At 42.0% G+C, this 22,286-nt stretch overlaps 2 protein-coding genes across 2 annotated transcripts; one reads left to right on the forward strand and one right to left on the reverse strand.

Annotated features, from left to right (window-relative positions):
- Positions 1 to 646: 646 nt before the first annotated feature.
- Positions 647 to 4,930, reverse strand: nudt2 (nudix (nucleoside diphosphate linked moiety X)-type motif 2). The gene is made up of 3 exons (XM_079509342.1): positions 4,793 to 4,930; positions 3,353 to 3,465; positions 647 to 2,416 (listed from the first exon to the last, which is right to left on the reverse strand). The coding sequence occupies exons 2-3, from the start codon at positions 3,459 to 3,461 to the stop codon at positions 2,097 to 2,099; spliced, it is 429 nt and encodes a 142-aa protein (XP_079365468.1). The 5' UTR covers positions 3,462 to 3,465; positions 4,793 to 4,930; the 3' UTR covers positions 647 to 2,096.
- Positions 4,931 to 9,702: 4,772 nt separating this feature from the next.
- On the forward strand, positions 9,703 to 14,453 carry rfesd (Rieske (Fe-S) domain containing). Its single transcript, XM_079509559.1, has 4 exons — positions 9,703 to 9,778; positions 12,168 to 12,342; positions 12,777 to 12,811; positions 14,070 to 14,453. Exons 2-4 carry the CDS (start codon positions 12,189 to 12,191, stop codon positions 14,364 to 14,366), a joined length of 486 nt encoding a protein of 161 aa, XP_079365685.1. The 5' UTR covers positions 9,703 to 9,778; positions 12,168 to 12,188; the 3' UTR covers positions 14,367 to 14,453.
- The last annotated feature ends 7,833 nt before the right edge of the window (positions 14,454 to 22,286 follow it).

The raw sequence follows: 22,286 nt of genomic DNA on the forward strand, positions 1-22,286 counted from the left end.
GCGATGTGCGTGCGGCGCGCGCGCACACACGCACGTGCGCACGCGCGCAAGCACACACACACACACACACACACACACACACACGCACAATATAATAGCCTTTTTTGTCATTATATTTTTCCTCTTGGTCACGTCAGTTCTGTAGTTTTTAAGATATCTGAGTTTCTGGAGACAAAATAATGATCAATAAACATTAAAAACTGAACATGATCAGAAATTCTGTTCTCAGCTCCCCACACATATCTGACGCAGCTAACTGTTAGCTATGCCATGGTTCACAAGACGGTCATCTATCTATCTGACAGTCAAGTATGATAAACTTCAAGGAATTCTTCCACAAGTGCACGCTATTAAAACAGGGACAATATATTACATGTCGTCCTGTGGGAAAACAATGTCTTTGTCTCCACCTTGTGGCAAAACAAAAAACGCCTAAATCTACAAAAAAAACTACTCAAAAAGACCAAAATGTTGATCTTTGACTGTATGTATGTAATTTCTATTCCTAGCCAGGCTAGCCTATATTGTCATGTAGCACACTGAGATTCCCTGTGAATGAAAAGTGCAATATAAATAAAATGTATTATTTCTCACCAATAATTTATCACATTCTTCTGTTGTGATGTGAAGAAATAGGAAGAAAGCATTACTGTTCCAACCATTTATTTTGACCCATTAAACTGAAACTTTATGAAACATGATGTCACACATTGTCACACATTTTCAAATCACATGTTGATTACAGTTGGCTACTGATTCCAGTACAAAGGAAAACAAAAAAAAGTTTCTAAGGGTGGGGCGATGACTTCAAATCAATATCACAATTATTTAACTTTTGCCTAGATTATGATTAATGAACCATTCTGGGGGGGAGGGGGGCTGGGGTGGCGACAGCAGATCTACGACGACGCATTGCGAGCATGTAGATCAGGAATTCTTTATTATTTGCGTACGCCACTGTTGTACAACAAAGTATATTACAGTGCTATTTGGTTAATTAATAGACTTAAATAATTATTAAAAAATAATATCTATATAATTTCCTTCAGGTTGATTCGTGGATGTATAAGAAATGAATAAATATCCAATGATATATTAAGGAAACCAGTCAGTCAGTGTTTCTAATCCTCATTTTTCTCCCTCAATGAGTTGAGCAATGGATCTGAACTTGGCAACGTTTTTTGCATTTTTGTTTTGATTAATTGCCCAGCCCTAGTTTATGCTATCGTCGCTGTCTGGCAGAAACCTTGTATCTGCATATTCCAACTTTTGTTTTTCGTAAATAACGCCCCACATCGTTATACAAGTGCGTGCACACACACACACACACACACACACACACACACACACACACACACACACACACACACACACACACACACACACACACACACACACACACACACACACACACACACACACACACACACACACACACACACACACACACACACACACACACACACACACACACAGAGCTCTGGTGTTTTTGAAACATTTTGAAAGTGATGATGAGAGTGGTTAAGCGTGTCTGTAGGTTTTATACATATTGAACCAATGAAAACTATTAACAACAGCTTGTTACTAAAGAATAACTACATTTTCTCATCGTATCCCAGCAAGCCAAATGACGCCATGATGACGTCCTCCGGTGACGTTCAGGACTAGGCCAGATCACAGCCCATATGGAGATGATCTTTACGTCATTTCCAGGACGTCTTCACCAGTTGAAATAATATGGCGTATTCTGGGCCAGATCTGACTAGTTATGATGTGACTTAAGTTGATCTGGCCTCGATCAGAGATCATCGGACTCTCTCTGATTCATGCAGAGACGTCTGTCTGTCTGTCTACCAATCAATCAATCAATCAATTTTGGGCAGAATTTATGTTGGTTGAAATCAGGTGATATTCTGGGCCAGATTTGACTAGTCTTGGTTTGACCTGATCTGGCCCCAATAGAGACGTCACAAATTCGTCCAGGTCCTGACGTGCTTGCCTGGGATGGGTTATGTTTTCCATTTCCATGAAAAGTAACCGTTTCGTACAAGGTTTCTGACAGCCGGCGACGCTACTATCCTTACTTTGGTTTTGTGCTACTGTCGCCGTGCCGCTACGAGGTGTGTGTGCGCGGCCTTTAGCGTGTCCTGCAGGTCCTTGTATTGGGCCAGAGTGCAGGCCTCTTCCAGCGGGGCCCAGCGGAAGTCCTGGTGCTCCTCGGACAGGGTCACCGCCGCGCCGGGGTCTCTGAGCTCCGCCAGCCAGTACAGGACTTCCTTGGGCTTCCCTCGGACCTCGTAGTGCAGCTCCTGTTGGAACTCCTCGATCACGCGCAGGTCCTCCTGGCCCAGGCCCGCCTCCTCCTTGGTCTCCCTCAGGGCGGTGGCGAGGTCGTCCTCCCCCGGGTCCACGTGGCCTGCAAGGGGGACAGGAGGTCACGCAGACATAGGTTGATAATATCGGCACTTATTTGAATGTTTTAATGACCTTGTTATCGGCAATTATGCAACCGATGTGTGCCGATTTATCCCTAATTTGAGCATTTGACACATTGTAAACATTTTGGGGTGTTTTTGTATCTATCAAAAGAAAAAAAACATTTGTGGTGTAGGAGTCCCATGTTCAATTCTCGTCCGTGGCCATTCCCTAGATGGGGCTGGCAAAAGGGCCTTTAAAAAAAGGGTAGGTAAAGAAGAAGACCCCTAGGGTAGGTAACCTAAAAGAAACATGCAGTAATCCTGGTCTCTACCCTGGTCAGCCTGATGGAGTGGAAAGGAACTGGTTGGAATAACGTGTTCCTTCACAGGGAAACTCACCCCTGTCAGGTGAGATAAATAGCGGCCTGCTCACTCCTCATGCATTGAAGGAAGCATGAGCTCAGTTCTGGGCTCTTATTCTCCCCAGGTTGGCAGAGGGAGAGTAGTGCCCAGGATTACAGTTTAGGCAATAGGCACTGGGTTAAAATGTGAAAAGGCAGAAGACACGCAAAACCCAGACTTACTATGCTGGGTGCTGGATCAAAAGTTCAACATCTAATGCACAGTTGCTCTACCACTTCACTTCACCTTTTAAAATAATACAAATAAGGGAACTGTTTTGGACATACAAGATTTCCACCCAACAGCAACTCCTGTTTGCAGAATTTATTGTCGGTAACGCTTCGAGACACCAGGCTCTTACTCAACCAAAAAAAAAACCCCAGGTCTGAAGAATAAATTGTGCAAACGCGAGTATGATGTACGGACCTCATTTATTTTCATTACCTGTATAAATGCGCCATGAATCATGATAATATCATTCATTATGATGTATTTGTACAGTTCATTATTGTAAATGTGTCAACCACAGCTACCCTTGGGCGGTGTCCAGTGGTTCTCTCCATACGATGTTTGTAAGAGCAGGTACTCAATGTTGTTGGACAGACGACGGAACACAATGAAGCCACACGCGCGGACGGCCATCTCCCTGAAAATACAAAATAACACTCATTGAAATAATTGTGATTTAATTGTCTTTTTTTTCTTTACATTGAACATTTTTGTTTGCCTTTTAGGCTTTGTATTTGTAACATAACAAATAACTGAAATATACAAAGAAATGAGTGACAATGATTGATACCAATAATAATCAAGCTAAATAAGGTACTATGGCCAAAACAAACCATAGCCTATATTTAATACTTTTTTTTTTTGCTTTTTAAAAAAAGTTTCAAACAAGTATAGAGAGAAAAATGAAAGGCTAGCAGGTCTACAAGCTCACAAGCCGTTGCAATGGGACGCTTGTAGATCTGCTATTCCTTGAGTTTCATTGGTTTGGTCTGGTTGACCTTAAAACGGTTTTGTTTTTAAGGAGTTGTAACTGGTGTGGTTTGGGCTTTAGTTTAAGTATACTATTATATATGTATGTACTTTAACAATCAAATGAGTTTAATAACAAATTTAACACAGCTAGTGCAGGGTGTAAACTCCCTCCCAGCACATCACTGGTCACAGGTGAATAGACATTGAATACTACATGGCCTGGATTATATGGCCATATGTCTATGGCTAATAGAATGACATCCTGCACATTTTGCACCTTCTGTAGTTTTAGAGATTATAGTTTTTAAGCAACTTAGTTTTTTTTAACATACTGTAGATTACTTGACACTAGTAACATAGTGACATAAATAGCCCAATCAAATTGTAACCGGAAATGGGCACCTGAGAACACTGCACCATTTCTTCTTCTTTTTGTTATATTTACATTTTTATATTTACATTTATTTTTATAAATGGGGTGGGTGCCATATTTAAATTGAAGGACAAATATTGCTATATTATATTGCTTCAAATGTATTGGCTACAACTACATGGATATTAAGTATATTTTACATTATTTCTGCAAAATTTCCAAAGCATCCTCTTTGGGTTTTTTTAATTGTTTTTTACCTTTTAGAGAAATTTGCTCACAAAATTTAGTTTCACTCTTCCTGTAGAACTAAATAACCTGTGTGTATGATCACATTCAGTCATTTTCTAAATTATCGCCTTATTGTATAGTCATGTCATGGTCTCAAAGCGATTCGCACATAATCAAATGTCAGCTAAACGTTATTTTGCTCAAGTCAACTCAGTGCAGGTAATAGTGTAGCTCTGGTCCATACTATAGCCATAGGTCCATAGCCTAGAATCAAGCATTAGTGACAACTGAACTGAACTAAGTGCAGCAGCAACGTGGTTCGTTTTGTATCTCATCTGGAATTTTGAAGTGAATGCAAGCCCATTCAGCGACAAACTGCAACAAGACTTACTAAATATGATTTACTCCTTTTGATAAAAGAATATCACATTCTCCAACTGCCACAGTCTGCCAGATTCTTGGGGTTCTTGTTGTGAAATGATTGAATCAGGGAAATCCCAGTGTGAAATGAGTCCGACGTCCATCGCGGACATTAATTGTAGTTCCGCACACGTCACGAACAACTTTGGTTCCGCATGCTGAAACGGCGTATTGATTGATTTATTGATTGATTTATTGATTTAAGTATTTATTAACAGTATGCAGAATACGTACATTTCAAGCAGCACAACTCAATACACAAATAAAAATGTTAACTGTGGACAACAACATAAAGCATTTTTGATGAATTGAACATGGTGGACCCTCTTGTAAACAAGTGCAATGCTTAATTGGGTCGTCCACTCACAGTTAACAGTCTTTGTATTGAGTTTGTGCTTGAAATGTACTGTAATTCTGCAAACTGTTAATAAATTTCAATCAATAAAAAAAAAGCATTACACTTGTTTACAATAGGGTCCACCATTTGCAATTCATCAGAACATTTAGAGACGTACAAATATACACTTCTATATAACAGAAAACAGGAAATAATCATAAAAGGAGGTAAAAAGGGAAAAGAAAAATATACAGTGAGGGGGAAAGGTTTCAACCTTTTTTTTATGGGGGCCATTTTCGAATTGCAGTTGCCTGTAGGTGCCCTTGGCTTTGAGAGCGGTTTTGAAGGAGTCAAGGGATTTTTGGGGCATAGGAGCTAAATTAATTTATAGTCCCTTCTTGTTTGTGCCGAATCTGGGTTGCACATAGTTTGTTGAACTAATCTGGTGTTGTGGGTGTGGACTTCGTTGACATTAAGGAAGTATTTAGACAGGCACATGGGTAGGTGGTGTAGCAAATCTGCAAGATGTTGTCACCCTTAAGCCATTCCAGCCTGTCAAAATGGGCAGGGCAGGGGTAAGGTGGGTACGGGGAGTGAGGCCAAGTAGTGGCCAGACCAGTTTGTTTTGGGAAGTCTGGAGTCTTGTTTTAAGGGCCTTTGAGGTGCTGTGGTACCATGCATAGTCGAATAAACCTTGTAGAAGCTTAAGGGCTCTTAGGGTCTTCAAGCTGTTTTTGTTGACTAGTGAGGAGATCCTGTAAAGCAATCTTGTTCTTTGGTTGACGTTTTTGATCATGTTGGTGGCTAAGATTTGCCTCCAGGATGGAAGGTCATTTCATCTTTTCGTGTGATAATATTGTCACCCACAAGCCACAAACCAAGAAGCCATCTGCCTTGCTGAGATTACTGTTTGATCCAAAGAGAATGGATTCAGTTTTTCCCAGGTGTAAAGATAGTTTGTTATCAGCGAGCCAGATGTAGATTCTACCGAGTTCAGAGCTGAGAGCCTTTTCAACCTGCCGTTTGTTCCTGTCCGAGACCAGCAGTCATGTCGTTTACATATATTAGCAGGGCTGGTCCTGAGCAATCTGGCCCCCACTGGGGAGGCACTGGGGGACACTGGCCAGACAGAGTTGGGACAGAGTAAAAATAATAATATATATAATATATATATATATATATAATATATATATATATATATATATATTATATATATTATTATATTATTATTATTTTTATTATTTTTTATTTTTTAGGCTGATGTGCATCCCAGCGGGTGAATACCCGCAAGGCCGTTGGGCCCGACGGCATCCCCGGCCGGGTGCTGAAGGTATGTGCAGCCCAACTAGCAGGAGTGTTTACAAACATCTTCTCCCTCTCCCAAGCTGTGTGGTCCCGTCTGCTTTCAAGTCATCCATTGTGGTACTGGTAACCGGTCCACAAACACTATGGTGCTCATATTTTCATATTTTAGTCAACGCATGTTCTTCCTATACCATATGCTGTATTTATTTATTTGGACCACAATGGAATTAAGTCTTTGACTTGTTGTGCAATCCTGAAAATTCTGTACTGCTCTTTTTGAACTGTATCTTGAATATATCAAATAAATCAAATCAAACACTCCAAGGTGGCGTGTCTGAACGACTGGAGACTGGTGGCCCTCACTCCAATTGTGAGCAAATGTTTTGAAAGACTGGTGAGAGACTATATCTGCTCTGTGCTGCCGGCCACACTGGACCCATGGCAATTTGCATATCGTCAGAACCGACCCACCGATGATGCAGTTGCCATGGCTCTACACTCTGCACTCACCCATCTGGACAAGGGGGGGAAGAACAGATGGGTCTGGATGCTTTTTGTGGATTATAGCTCTGCTATCATTCCCACCAGGCTAGACACAAAGCTCAGGGATCTAGGACTGCACCTGGCCATGTGCAGCTGGATACTGAACTTTCTATCAAATCGCCGTAAGGTGGTGAGAATGGGAAACATCACATCGGACCCCCTGACCCTCAACACGGGAGCACCCCAGGGCTGTGTGCTGAGCCCTCTCCTCTATTCCCTGTACACACATGACTGTATGGTCACACACAGCTTTAACGTCATCATTAAGTATGCGGATGATACTACAGTGATGGGCCTCATCAAAAACGACGACGACACAGCCTACAGAGCTGAGGTTGGCACACTGACACAGTGGTGTCAGGAAAACAACCTCTCTCTCAATGTCAGTAAGGCCAAAGAGCTGATCGTGGATTTTAGGAAGCAGGAGAGAGAGCACGCACCTATCTACATCGATGGTGTTGCAGTGGAACAGGTCAGCCACTTCAAATTCCTGGGGATACACATCTCGAAGGACCTGAAGTGGGCCACACACACCACAAAAGTGGTGGAAAAAAGCCCAACAAAGACTATTGCCTCCACCGCCTGAAGAAGTTCCGAGTGAGCCCACCCATCCTCAGAGCGTTCTACAGCAGCACCATGAAAAAGTGTTCTGTCAAGCGGAACCACCGCCTGGTTTGGAAACTGTACTGCCGCTGAACGCAGAGAGTGGTGCGAACAGCGCAGAGGGGAGCTTTCCCCCCTCCAGGAAATACATGAGAAACGTTGTGTGTCTAGGCGACGAGTATCATCAGGGACATTCACCACCCCAGCCACAGCCTGTTCAAGCCGCTGCCGCACCTACGGCCAGGCAAGCGTTACAGGAGCATCGGGAACAGTACTACGGTACTACCAGACTTTTGAACAGCTTTTACTTAGTACTAATCTAGCGATTAGACTGCTGAACAAGTGCTAGCAAAGACTGAACTGATTCATGCAGACTTCTTTTATTTACATTCGTACATACATTGTATTATGCACTTTATTGGTCATATTATGCACTTTATGCTCCTCTCTTTTCTCTATCCTTTTTAACTGCAATGATGAGTCGGCACAACCAAGTTTTTCACCCACCTTACTTGTGATGTGACAATAAAGATTGATTCTGATTCTGATTCTTGTGGAACGCCACAGATCAATGAGACGGGACGGGGACGGGACGGGGGGGACGGGTGGGACGGGTCAGTGTTCCGGTCACCTCCACCATCTGTTCTCTCCCCTCCAGGTAGGATTGCATCCAGCTCACTGATGTGCTATCAAGTTGTCCCCAGATGACAGTGTAATGACAATTTAAGGACTTTTAATTTGAATACTTAAAACTACCTTAAAAAAATACCAAATATAATCAACAAACTATAGGCCTACTATAAAAACTGGTCAAACATTGGCCAAATTGCCGAAATAATATAAGAAAGAAGTAAAATTTGCTAAAATAGCTTCGTTTCAAGGCGTTGTGAGTTGTGAGCTTATAGCTTATAAAGATCAGCTATTTTCACAATATTACAATAATAGCGTCTGGCATTTTTAACACAAATCTTGTATGGGGCTCCCTGGCACAGAACACTGAGCCTACATGGGTCGCAAATTAAGCTATGACACAATTTATATCAGTCAGTGGTGCTCAACCTGTGAGTGGGGTCTGTGGGATCGAGCCCCAGATGACAGCTGCCAATTTAAGACCTTTTTATAAAAAATAAAAACAATTAAATGAAAAAAGACTGCATCAAAAGTAACCTTGAGCCGAATGCGAACGATAAAAAAAAGCCTGGTAAAAACATCCACAAGTTCACAACGCCTGATTGTGTTGCGAGGCTGCGTTGTGAGCTTGTAGATTGGCTATTTAAGTATTTTCACAACATTTATCTGTGTAGGCCTGGGCCATGGCTCAGTGGTCCAGGCACCTTGGTTGGTAATCCAGTCTGGCAGTGTGCCGCGGGTTCGACTCCCGATCCCGATGGCCCTTACTGCATGTCTTCCCCCACATCTCTCTCCCCATTTCCTGTCAGCCTACTGTCTGTCCCTCCATAAAAAATAAAAATAAAGGTGAAAGCCACACAAAAAAAACAGGGAAAACAAAACATACTCTCTCCCCATGCCTTCGGCCTGGTGGAGACAAAAAAACATTTATCTGTGTAACCGAGTTAAACTAATTAATGCCTTACAATCCAAGTGCTTGTCAGGGTGGAGGGTCATGCAGTTCGTATATTTATTTTGGGGGGTTGAGAACCTTAACTGAAAACTGAAAATACTAAGATAAAATACCGTTCTTGGGAAATGCTTCCAAAAGCATAATGAATAAACAATGGCAGATTAATTCTACGTTGATCTTATAGTTTCCATTTACCCACTGAATTACATGAATTACATTTACAATGTATAGATGGCTTTGACAAAGCTGAAAAACTGTACAAAATACTTGCGATGAATCAAGATGAGAAATATAAAATTATTTTCTCAGGAAATTGTTTCTAATAAAACACAATAAAGCACTGTCGACCATTCTAGGTTGATCTAGCAGTTTCCATTTGCTCACACTCCACACAGATGACCCTGGGGCACCTCTGGGACACCCGGACACAGTGATAAGAAATGTCACCATAGATACGACTAACTGAAGAGGTGCTAAGGGGTCCTGAGGGTTCAGATAATGACGCTGAGCCTCCTAGCAGCTCTCCTGCACTGCCACATGTGTAGCTGTTCAGCTGGAGGGAAGACACACTGTTGCTGAATACCAAGGTAAAGCAAGAGATACATGAGAATAGGTTTTCATTTATTTTCTGACAAGGCTAGCCTATCTATTCAACCGTTTACAGGCCAAAGGGGACCACTTAACTGAGAGATAGAGAGAGAGAGAGAGAGAGAGAGATGAAGCAGGGACCCTCGCTACATATTGTATAAAATTGTGTTGCAGATCAAACTTGTCCATAAGATTTCATAGCTTCATAGGCTTGTTTGACAGCACTATCGTCAATGATTTGTAAATGAATGTACCTTGTTTATTTGATTACACGTTATCTTTTCTATATATGAATGTGCTGCCATGATCATGCAGTATTTTCAAATTTTCAGTTATCTAACCATTACAACCCTCAATACTTTGCCATCTTGACCTTTGGCTCTGTACTTAGTCTGCTCCTTTTTCCCTCTACACACCAAACCTCTTCACCGGATAGCCGCTGATATACAAGCTGGTATATCAGCTATATCTATCTACAGTACAAGATGTACAGCTCATGGCGCATTGTGCTACGACACAAGCTTGTAGATCTGCTACTTAAGTTCCGGCTAAACAAAAGTTTCATAACTCTGAGGACCCCCTAGGGGTCCCGGACCCCGGTCCCTCTCTACAGTATAGAGAGCTGCAGAGAGGCGAGTGAGGTTGGTATCAAGGTTCTAAAGTCAATAGGCCTACATACCTTGTTTTTGTTATGTTATGTTTATGTTCCCAAACATAATATGTTTGGGAACTTTAATTGTCTGATAAATACTTTCTGAACTTACTGAACCAGAAGCATGTTGCTGTGGTTTAGTCATAGGTCAGTGGCTTTAGCCAGAGGGCTGCTTGGTTGCCAGTAGAGATGTGCTCCTTTGCTGCTGCTTACTCAACTATACTGTACTGTAGCACTGCTGGGCTCTGTGTGCTGCTCATTAGTCTGATCTGCAATACATGCATTACATTTGAGGTCCAGTCTCCCCCACTATGTGTATACAGTGGTATACAGTGGTATACACTGTCACATATACTGTAACACGTCACGTGGACCGTAACAAAGTAGGCTATATTATTTACTTGAGCAGCTACTGTACTTTATTTTTGAATACTCATGATTTTCACTCCAGTAGCTCTCAAAAAGTACATTATGAATTAACCACTTCAGCCGCTATTTCAATAATACATTAATTTACAAGTTCACAACGTGTTGCATCGTGAGGTGTTGTGAGCTTATAGATTTTCGATTTTCACTATTATTGATAATTGTTAAACATTTCTGGAAAACCATTGCTTTATTTTTAAAAGCATGTATTTTTGACTACTTTGTCTTAAAGTACAAATTTGACTGAGCAACTTTCGCTTTTAGTGGAGTAATATTTGACCTGGAGACTGGAGTATTAGTAAGTACTGAGGTTGAGTACTTGTTCACCACTGACTACCCACTGACACATGTATGACCAATGTTTGTGTGGGTTAACGATAGCTAGTAGCATGTACATCTATCTATGCATGCCTTGTGCGCATGCTGCATCGAAGTTTCTTCCACGCTGCTTGGTGTCACTCTGTATTTAATTTGTATGATGAGGAGGGTGATCAAACAAACATGCATTCAAATATTTCTTCATAAGTCTGTCTGATGACAGATACTTTTGAACATTGCAGGTCAGGTGGAAACCCTGTAACTGTTACTTTTTATTATTATTTAAAAAACAATATAGAAATAGTCAAAATATCACATCTACAGGGTCAAAACGTGCAAGCAAGTATGTACAATGTGGCAGAGTACCTCTCTACATAGAATTGATCATTGCATTAGATTCATTGGCAATTGAAAATCACCAATAATAACAATCATAATTAGTAAGTCAAGTCACCTTAATTTATATAGCACATTTAAAAACAACAGAAGTTGACACAAAGTACTTTCCATTTAAAAATGACCTCATAAAATACAAAAAAAGAAACATAAAAGCAATACTTCATACAAATAATACAACACACCAAAGGGAACATAAGAGCAATACAATTTACACAGAGGTTAAAAACATTCAGTGACTCGAGAAGACCCTACGTTTAAATAGTCCTCAGACTGAGCTGAAGGCATTGGAGAAAAGGTGGGGTTTTAAGGTGAATTTAAAGCTTCCGGTGGTGGGGCTGGACTTAATGTACAGTAAAAGACTGTTCCAGAGTTTGGGGACAATAACTGAAAGGGCCGGTCACCTTTGGTTATTAGGCTCGTTGAGGGGACATCAAGTAGCATTTGGGAGGTTGACCTGAGTACCCCGGAAGCAGGAGCTGCAGAAACCAAGTCCGAAATATACTGAGGCGCAAGGCTGTTTCAGGCTATAAAAAGAACAAGTAAGTAGGCAAATTATTGCTAACTGCATTGTTGTTGTTGTTTCCTGCATGCAGGGTTTTGTGTTGCTGCAGTCCATGGATAAGAAGGAGCCCACAGGAGAGCCTCAGTTTGTGGGGACAAAAGAAGAATTGATCACGGCCCAGCGCTCATGCAGGACAATAGAAGGGAGAGATATACTCATCATCTACAACCAAGGAGTCTTCTATGCGTTGGACGCCTGGTGTCATCGTGAGTATATATAAGACACTTTTAGTTAAATGGGCTCGTCTCATATGTGAACAGTGTATAAAAAAAGCCATGTGCTGAGACAAAAAGACAGAGTCCACACACTGGATTAAGCTCCAACTGTCATTTTTATCACTGTACTGTACTGTACATGCGCGTGCATGTAGTACACACAGACGCACGCACGCACGCACGCACGCACGCACGCACGCACGCACGCACTCGCACACATGCACACACACACGCACACACTCAGGGCGGACCATAAGCGATGCCAGAGCCTGTAAAGTAAAATGCCACATAAAGCAGCGTTGTTCTTTTTAGCAGAGGATTGATTCACCTTGTTCTCTATGGAACATTTCCCCATAACACCGTCAAAGTACAGAGAGCCATGATGAACCACAGTACATACTTTACTCTCCAATACCTTCCAACAGATGCTGGGGCTCCACTGCTGACCGGAGACATTGAGGTGAGCCATACATTTCATGTGAAATGATGGAGCTTGTTTTTATGGGAGCCTTAGGAAAACAAGCACAATATTTATTATTTCTTAACTTACTGCACCTGGGACACTGTCCAAGACCAGTTCCTTTTTTTGCTGCCAAAGCAATTCCAGGAAAATAAAATAAAAATCATTTCTTTGATATGCCTAAAACCGAATCACATTCATAATTCTTCGAAGCGGCAAGCGAGCGCTTGACGTACAAGCAGGATGCTTTCAATCAATACGTTGGCATTACGAATGGCGTCTATTCCATTATATGCCAAGTCAAGTTAACACTTAGGAGCACTTCACCCATTTTCAACCTTGTCTTCAAATATTGGTCCTCACTAATGTTCATTATAAGATGCATTTTCCTACTCACTCTGCGTTTCATTGGTCTGCTATGGACGGTTCAGAAATCCGCCCATCATCGATGGGGATTTCAGTGATAAATACATAAATATATAGGTTTTCAATGTAATGGGTCCCGGGACCCAGTGGTCTTTTAGATGGGTCTCAGCCAGGGACATTTTATGAGTCCTACTTCAACGACATCAGAGTACAGTACTGAGTACAGTATTGCATCCCAGGATGGTGACTTGATTGCGTCCTTTCTCAATTTAGTGAGTCTAAGGATGCAGTGTACATATGCAGGCTATTTGCATCACTGGGATTTAGCTAAACTACACAGCATTTATCTTCCTGGAAAGATAGCACACTGAAATAGAAAGCAATTATTCTTGCATTAATTCAAATAAAATAAACTGTGATACAATGTCACTACAATGTCCACGCTGAGACATAGAGTGAGTAGATAGAAATGGTGCCATCTTATCATGAGCATTAGTGTGGACCAATTACAGTATATGAAAACAGGTTGAAAATGGGTGAAGTGGTCCTTTAATCCAGTGGTTCCCAAACGTTTTAGCTCAAGACCCAAAAGATAAATTAACTTTCTTTGATTTCTTCATTAAATTACTGAAATAAAAAAAAATCATTGAATTTGTTTTTAATTCATGAACAATGTTGCTTTTTTGGGAATGTTTTTTGAAAATGTTTTGAAATAATAATAATTAAAAACAAAATGTAGGAAATAAATAAAATAAAGGGACCCATAAAAACTGTGTCTGCGACCCACAAATGGGTCCCCGGCCGACCCAGTGTTTGGGAACAACAAGTGCATTTTAATCCCTTTCCTCGAGACGTTATTATTCACCTGCTTTCTTCCCATTCACGCACACAGGAATTGGGTGGCAAGTTATGCCTGATCTGCCCCAGGCACAAGTACAAGATGGCCCTGGCCGACGGGGAGGGCGTGTACAAGGCCACCAAGCCTAAGGAGCAGCCGCCCATTGCCAGGTGGTACTCTAAGGGCATCAAGCAGCGCACCCACGCCGTCACAGAGACCGAGGGGAACATCTACGTCGCTCTGTCACTGTCAAAAAGCTATATCGATTCAGACTCGTTCCAGGGAGAGGATGGCAAACAGGCAAGGGAAATGAAAAATGCCGAAGCAAGAAGAGACGGCCTGCCTGTTTGAGGCCTCGTTTGTACTTTGTTGTACACCAGTGGTGGACAGCAACGACTGCATACATGTACTTGAGTACTGTACTTAAAACCCATTTTGACCTGAGATCAGATTCTAAAAATGTCTTCTACATCCTGACAGTTTTCTGAAAAAGCAATGTCAGTCGTTCTTTGATTTTTCAAAAATAGCAGACCTACAAGCTCGTAGCGCGCCACTCGGTGGCGCGCTATGAGCTTGTAGATCTGCTATTTTTCAATAGCTAAAGCATAACATAATGCTAACACCAAAAGGGGTTAGCATTATAGTTTCAGAGTATCTGTACTACATTTAGTTCCATAGTCTTAGCCTTTTCTTAGAATTAGAATTTTCTAATAAAGCAGATTTTCTTTTGTTGACTGTCATTGTTTTGAAACTATGCCCTGTTTCTTTTCTTTCTTTCTTTTCTTTTTGTCTTTTTTATGATATATTTTAAATATTCCTATGTCTGTCTTATTTTTGGAAAAATTAGTCCAATTTCTAGTGAAATGAGGGGGGGTTGCTGACTGTCCAAAGTTTTATAAGGCAATACAATGATATTAAAGATAACATTTACTTTGTAATACTTTAATACTTGTAATACAAATTTGGCTGACAACTCTCACTTGTAGTTGAATAATATTTGACCAAGTACTTGGTTTGAGTATTTTGTCCACCACTGTGTTGCTCATCGTAAATAATAGATTTTTACAAATTAAAGGGCACTTTAAGATCAATTGTTCTTTGGGAGTGACTGTTGTAGGACGAACTATCAATTAAGCTGACTGTATCTCTGTTATCTATAGTGACAGAAGTGGTGGACAATGGAAGCATTTACGGATGAATGATGATGATGATGAATGGTTGTCTCTGCAGAGGGATTTGTCAGGCATTTATTAACGGGTCTTCAACATTTTTCAGGCCAAGAACTCCTTGATGATAAAGGTGATAAAGAGACGAAGCAGGGACCCCTACTACATACAGTGTATTGCGTACAATTGTGTTGCATATATAGGCCTCGGTCCCTCCATCTTCTGATTATTATTTTTTTGCGGGCTTTTAAAAAAAAGTCCTTCCATTCTGTTTTACAGCTTGATGGCATGTGTATCGTTGTCTTGAATAGAACTATTAAACATTAAGCTCAGAAAACATTATGGGCATATTATGCAAATGTTGGAAATGTAATGTTGTGAGCCAGATATCATCACTGAAATTTGACAGTATTTGGTAATTGCAGGTGTGGACAGTGCATGGGTTACGACACTGCCAGCAGTGGTGGACAATGTTACGTCTTGAGGAAAATTATACTCCTGGTAAAATATGACTTGTTAATGTATTTACAGAACCCTGTAACATGCATTGCAACATTACAGACACCATAGTGCAGTGAGCTGGCAACGGATATGTTTCTTATTATTATTTTAAATTCAACACCACATATAAATAGAATGATTAAAAAAAGTAATGTGTTGGAATGGATTATCATCACTGGTGGCCTTTTAATGTCAGTCACATTTGGATTAAATGTCATGTTATGATGTGGCCGTATGTCAGACTGACTGACTGACTGACTGACTGACTGACTGACTGAGGAGAGCTCTCACCTTCTAACAAAAACAATGAAATACTGCCATGGCGATTTTTATATCTAAAACCCAAGGAACTATGCAAATTAACATTAATGGCCGTGGCTGCATATCAGTGGGGTGTGTGAGGGGGGTATTTGACACATGGGTTGACCACGTAAAAAGGGTGAAATCCTTTTGGAGGAACAGGAGTCATGCTCCCAACTGCAAAATGCAGGAGAGTTAACAGCTATGTTAATGCCTTTTTTGTTGTTGTTCTTCTAATATCCAGAAAATCAATGCCTCGACTAAATGATGAATGGTTCCACTGACCCAGTCTGAGGGCTGGTACAAAATGTAATAGTCAGTCATAGACTTTGTTGCTGGAACAAGTCATTAATCAATCATTATTGTTAGCTATAGTGCCATCTGCTGTAAAGTAGGCTATACCTTGTTGTTTTCAAAATGTCAAGTCATAACTTTTTAATGGGTATAGCCTAAAAAAAGAAAAAGAAAACGAAAACCTTCCTTATAGCGTAAAAAAGAAAAAGAAAACCTTCCTTATAGCCCCCCACCCCAACAGCTGTTAGACCCAATTTAAAAAAAAGAAAAAAATCTCTATTTATTTGTATTTATTTCAAACCCCCAAGCATCAACTGTAAACCAGACATCAGAAGTTAACTTCACAGTATAATTCTAGCTGTCTAGCACATTGTAACTCCTGGTTTTGAAAAGTGCTATAGGCCTATACAATTTTATTACAGTTATTATTATTGACATCTGGAGGTACCGACAGGGATCAATATGAAGGTTTATCTTATCTCATCTGGTCTATAATAGTGTATGTATTGGTTATTGTTAATCATTATATAAAAGGTTTTAGTTGTCACAGTGTACCATCGTTTTATGAGTATACGTACCTTGCCCAATGGATGTATAGCTCGCAAAATACAATAAAATGTATTTAAAGTTCATATTTGAACCCTGTTCATTTAATTGGTTTGTAGTCCAATATGTTTCATATAGGGTTAGACAGCACTACAGTGGGCTCACTGTGGGCTCATGCAAAAGCTACAAATATGGTCCTTGGAACAATGGAGACATTTTCATAAGGATGCCAGTGGGGAGGGAGCACAGTCGGTAGTGCTGTCGCCTCACAGCTAGAACGTCCTGGGTTCGATTCCCGCTGGGGACGCTGTGGGCGCTGGGGGCGTGATCCCTCCTCCGCATCATCAGTGCCCACACCTGAGGCAGGGTTGGCGAAAGGGCCTTTCTGTGTGGAGTTTGCATGTTCTCCGGTACCCTCACAAAAAACATGCAGTAATCCTGGTCTCTAAACTACCTCCCCCTGGCCAGCCGGGGCACCTGATGGAGGGGAAAGGAACTGGTTGGAATAACGTGTTCCTTCCACGCGCTACGTCCAACCAGGGAAACTCCCCCCTGTCAGGTGTAAAGGAGCAACTTGGACACTCATGCATGAAGGAAGCATGAGTTCAAGTCCGTTGCTCTCCCCAGGTTGGCGGAGGGTGTGTAGAGCCCAGGATCACATTAGATAATTAACACGGGTGAAAAAATGGGTTACAAAATCGTGGGATAAAAATTATAAAAAAAGGATGCCAGTGGCATCACAGCTGAAAGGCAAGCAAGCAGCCTTGGAATTTGAAATGTGGCTACAACACATAGTGGCGACGTGGCGTGGAAGCCAAGGGGAGAGAGACTAACGTACTGTAGTGTAAACAGCCGCTCACAATCCTTTGAACATGACAATGCACTGACAAATATATCTCACTTCCTTCCCTGCGTGCTGCTGGGCTGACACGATGGTGTCATAGGCTGAAAATACACGATCTACAAGCTCACAATGCTTTGCTGTGCAACACGTTGTAGAGCTGTTATTTTAATGAGCTTGTGTGGATATTTTGTTAAGAAGTTCAAATATGGAGATTGGTTGGCTGTGATCTGTGTTGATGTGTGATTGTGACTTCCATTATCCAAAGCTGATGCCCCGACAGTACACCACAGCCAAAACACTGCCTAACACTTAAGTCCTGTGTAAGTACTTGCACATTCTTATTCAGCGGTTTGTTGAGAAAATCAATACCACAATAATCACAATGAAATCTCTTGCATTTTCAGCATGAAGTATGATGCTTCAACAATGTTACATAAGTTCTCTAATCTAAATGAGTATGTGTGAGCTTTTAGGCCATCAGTAAGTTGATGAAGAGTCAAAAAACTATTTGGATTAATTTCACTATACTGTAGCGGCAGCCTATATATGTGCTGTTGCTGTGTGAAAGTTTCATTTTATTTTCACCACCAGACTGGTTTCCCAAACAATGGGTTGGGACCCATCTTTGGGTCGCGGACCAATGTTGATGGATCATGAGTACATTTCCTTTTTTCCTTTTCCCACATTAAACAAAATATTTCATGAATAAAATGAGAAAATAATAATTTCGATAAATAAAAAGGTTTAAGAAGGAGTGAAAAAACGCAGCGTTGAGCTTGTAGAAATGTCAAATTTCTATTTTGGGTCTTGACTTGAGCTAAACAGTTTGGGTACAGACAGCTTTATACACTCCTTCAAATGGATACATTTTGCAAGGACAAGTTGAAGCAACTATGGCATCCTCTATTCTCTATTTATCACTTGAAAAGGGTGTCCTTGTTGTGAATTGAGTAAGACCTCTGTTGTGGTCATAAGAGTTTTCCTTTATTAAGGGGTGGTGAGTGGTCATTCAGTTGAAATTACTTCTCTGCACGCAAGCAGCGAGCTCTGAGAACTAGACACCAGGCAGTTTTTCGTTCTCGGAAACCGCTGGTCCACTTGGCATTGCATTGAGGCTTCAAGGTCACTCTTGGAAAAGAGAATTTAATCTTATTGACTTTTACCCGGTTAAATAAGGGCCTGGGCCATGGCTCAATGGTCCAGGCACCTTGGCTGGTAATCCAGTCTGGCAGTGTGCCGCTGGTTCGACTCCCGATCCAGACGGCCTTTACTGCATGTCTTCCCCCCATCTCTCTCCCCATTTCCTGTCAGCCTACTGTCTGTGTCGCCATAAAAAAATTAAAATAAAGGCGAAAGCCACAAAAAAACATTAAAAAAAAGAAGTAATAGGCTACAAACAAGGGAAATCAAATGATACCATGATACTGACCATGATATACTGACATGATACTGGCCAGGCCCATGACACTGACTACTGACCATGATACTGGCCAGGCCCATGACACTGACTACTGACCATGATACTGGCCAGGCCCATGACACTGACATGATACTGACCATGATACTGACATGATATTGACATGATACTGGCCAGGCCCATGACACTGACTACTGACCATGATACTGGCCAGGCCCATGACACTGACCATGATATACTGACATGATATTGACAAATTGACATGATACTGGCCAGGCCCATGACACTGACTACTGACCATGATACTGGCCAGGCCCATGACACTGACATGATACTGACCATGATATACTGACATGATACTGGCCAGGCCCATGACACTGAATACTGACCATGATACTGGCCAGGCCCATGACACTGACTACTGACCATGATACTGGCCAGGCCCATGCCACTGACATGATACTGACCATGATACTGACATGATATTGACATGATACTGGCCAGGCCCATGACACTGACTACTGACCATGATACTGGCCAGGCCCATGACACTGACCATGATATACTGACATGATATTGACATGATACTGGCCAGGCCCATGACACTGACTACTGACCATGATACTGGCCAGGCCCATGACACTGACATGATACTGACCATGATATATTGACATGATACTGGCCAGGCCCATGACACTGACTACTGACCATGATACTGGCCAGGCCCATGACACTGACATGATACTGACCATGATATATTGACATGTGCACTGGCCAGGCCCATGACACTGACTACTGACCATGATACTGGCCAGGCCCATGACACTGACATGATACTGACCATGATATATTGACATGATACTGGCCAGGCCCATGACACTGACTACTGACCATGATACTGGTCCAGATCGTGACCAGTGAAGTTACTATTACCGGTGAGACTGCCTTGTACTTTAGTACTTCAACACTGGTCTAAAAGTTAGTGCTTGCTTTGGCTTAGCAGAGGAAGTTTACATGAGCCCACTTAATGTTGAGATTGATGTTAGGAGTCGGACATGCCATCCTTCTCCTTTTGACACAATTATTAATGACGCTGGGACAATTTCATTTTATAGTCCATCATGACTTGTAGTTGGAACAAGTCATTAATCAATCAATGTGGCTATAGCTAGTGCCTTCTGCTGTACCTTATTGTTTTCAAATTGTCTTTATGACCCAACGTTACAATGGGTGTTGGCATTTATTCAAACCTTTATTTAATCTCGACAAAGACATTGAGGTTGCCCTCATTTGCAGTGTCACCGAGATACAGTACATCACAGAGACAGTAGGCCCACAATTTCATTTTCACATCCATATTCACGTCACGTACAATGATAAAACATAACACATTCAGAAACTTTCCCCCAACTAGATACAATTCAATTCAATTCAAAGGGCTTTATTAGCATGAGAAAACATACGTTTACATTGCCAAAGCAGAAAGCACAATACAACAATACAGCAATACAATCAAAACAAAAATGATGTACATTTGAAAGTCAGAATCTTCAATAGATCAATTTCTATGTACCAAGATCACTGGATGCAGGTATAGTGCAGGAATATACACAATGATTAGTCTTTAGGGTGGTTGTGTTCCATTTGATATACTTCTCCTATCACAGCAACTCACGAATCTTGCTGCTGTATTTGAACACAAGTTTTAAAGCAGTTGCAGACATTTGTGGCTAGGTCGGCATTCAAATACCGGTATTTAAATTGACTGTAATGGGAGAACAGATATTTAATTTAAGCTGTAGGACGGTCATTCCAAGTTGCAACTTGGTTGGGACAGTTTTTTTCCCCGGTAGGCCTACAGTGTTTACTTTATTGCCAGTCATTGGAGCGTGGCAGGATTCCATTCCAGCAGAGATTTAATATAGGCCTACAGCAATGGCAAAGTCCCACCAACTGCCTTAAAAATAAACACCAGTGTTTGATGTGCCTGTCAGCCAGTGCACAACAAAGACATCTCTCAGTCTCAGCCCCCCCCCCCCCCCCCCCCCCCCCCCACACACACACACACACACACTATTTGTCAAATAAATTGATGGTTAGAGACCCAATAATTTTAATTAAAGATTATTAACAGTCTAAGAACGTACCGGTACCCACCGTCTTCTGTCCATCTTCACAGCCAGGAAACCAATTCACACCTACAGCATAATTAATAAGACTATGGGACACAGCAGAGCAGAGAAAATTGAATTTTATGAATTAATGCTGCTACTGTTCATGTATGCACGTGCATGCCCGCACGCGCACAACCCCTGGCTATCTCTCTCTCTCTGTGTGTGTGTGTGTGTGTGTGTGTGTGTGTGTGTGTGTGTGTGTGCTGAGTCAGGCGGGACCACTGGTGTCGTGTGTGTTCCACCACGGTCCACTCACTCTCATCTCCTCCTCTCTCTCTCTCCACTCTTATCACTGTTTCTTTTACGCGTGGAACTTGATTAGGTTCAGTAGGTTGGCTTGGGGGTGACGTAACTGTCATTGGATCAATACTCGTCAATCAGTATGGATTGTATGGACACATTGCAGCAGCAGCAGCAGCAATGCTTCTTCTTTCTGTGCGTCGCCTCAATGTGTTTTCCACCGAGCAGCATGCAGCAGAGTCAACTTGTTTGTGTCTAGCGCACTGTGGCGGCTCCAGTCAGTGAGTCCAGTCCCCCCCAGCCAGAAGCTGAACACAACAGAACACACTCTTCTCTGCCCAGTGTCTGCCTGCCTGGCTGGCTGTCCGGACCGGTGCACCTCTGTTCTGCAGCGGAGCGGCGCTCACCTCGGCCGCGGGACATTATTATTATAGACCCGTAGAGGCTGCGTCGTCACCATCGGGGGGGCTCGCTTTATGAATGAACAACGACGAGGGAAATGCGAGAGATTGCGAAGAACCAACTCTCCCGTCGTGCCGTGGTGGTCGTGGTGGTGGTGGTGTTGTCCCTTCTTCTTCCATGCAGTACAGGGGATGAGGAGGAGAGAGGGGGGATTAAATACGGCGGCGCGGAGCCGGAGCGTGCTGCTGGAGCAGGAGCCGCGGCTCATTGCGGAAAAGCAAGGCTGTGACTGCAGACTCATGTGAAAACGCAGCGTGGATCATTGGAGGAGGACGGACGTGCTCCGGAGCTTAGAGAGCAGTAGGCTACGTGTGGAAAACACTGACC

Source organism: Electrona antarctica (genome assembly GCF_951216825.1).
Source record: "Electrona antarctica genome assembly, chromosome: 9".
Classification (NCBI taxonomy): domain Eukaryota; kingdom Metazoa; phylum Chordata; class Actinopteri; order Myctophiformes; family Myctophidae; genus Electrona; species Electrona antarctica.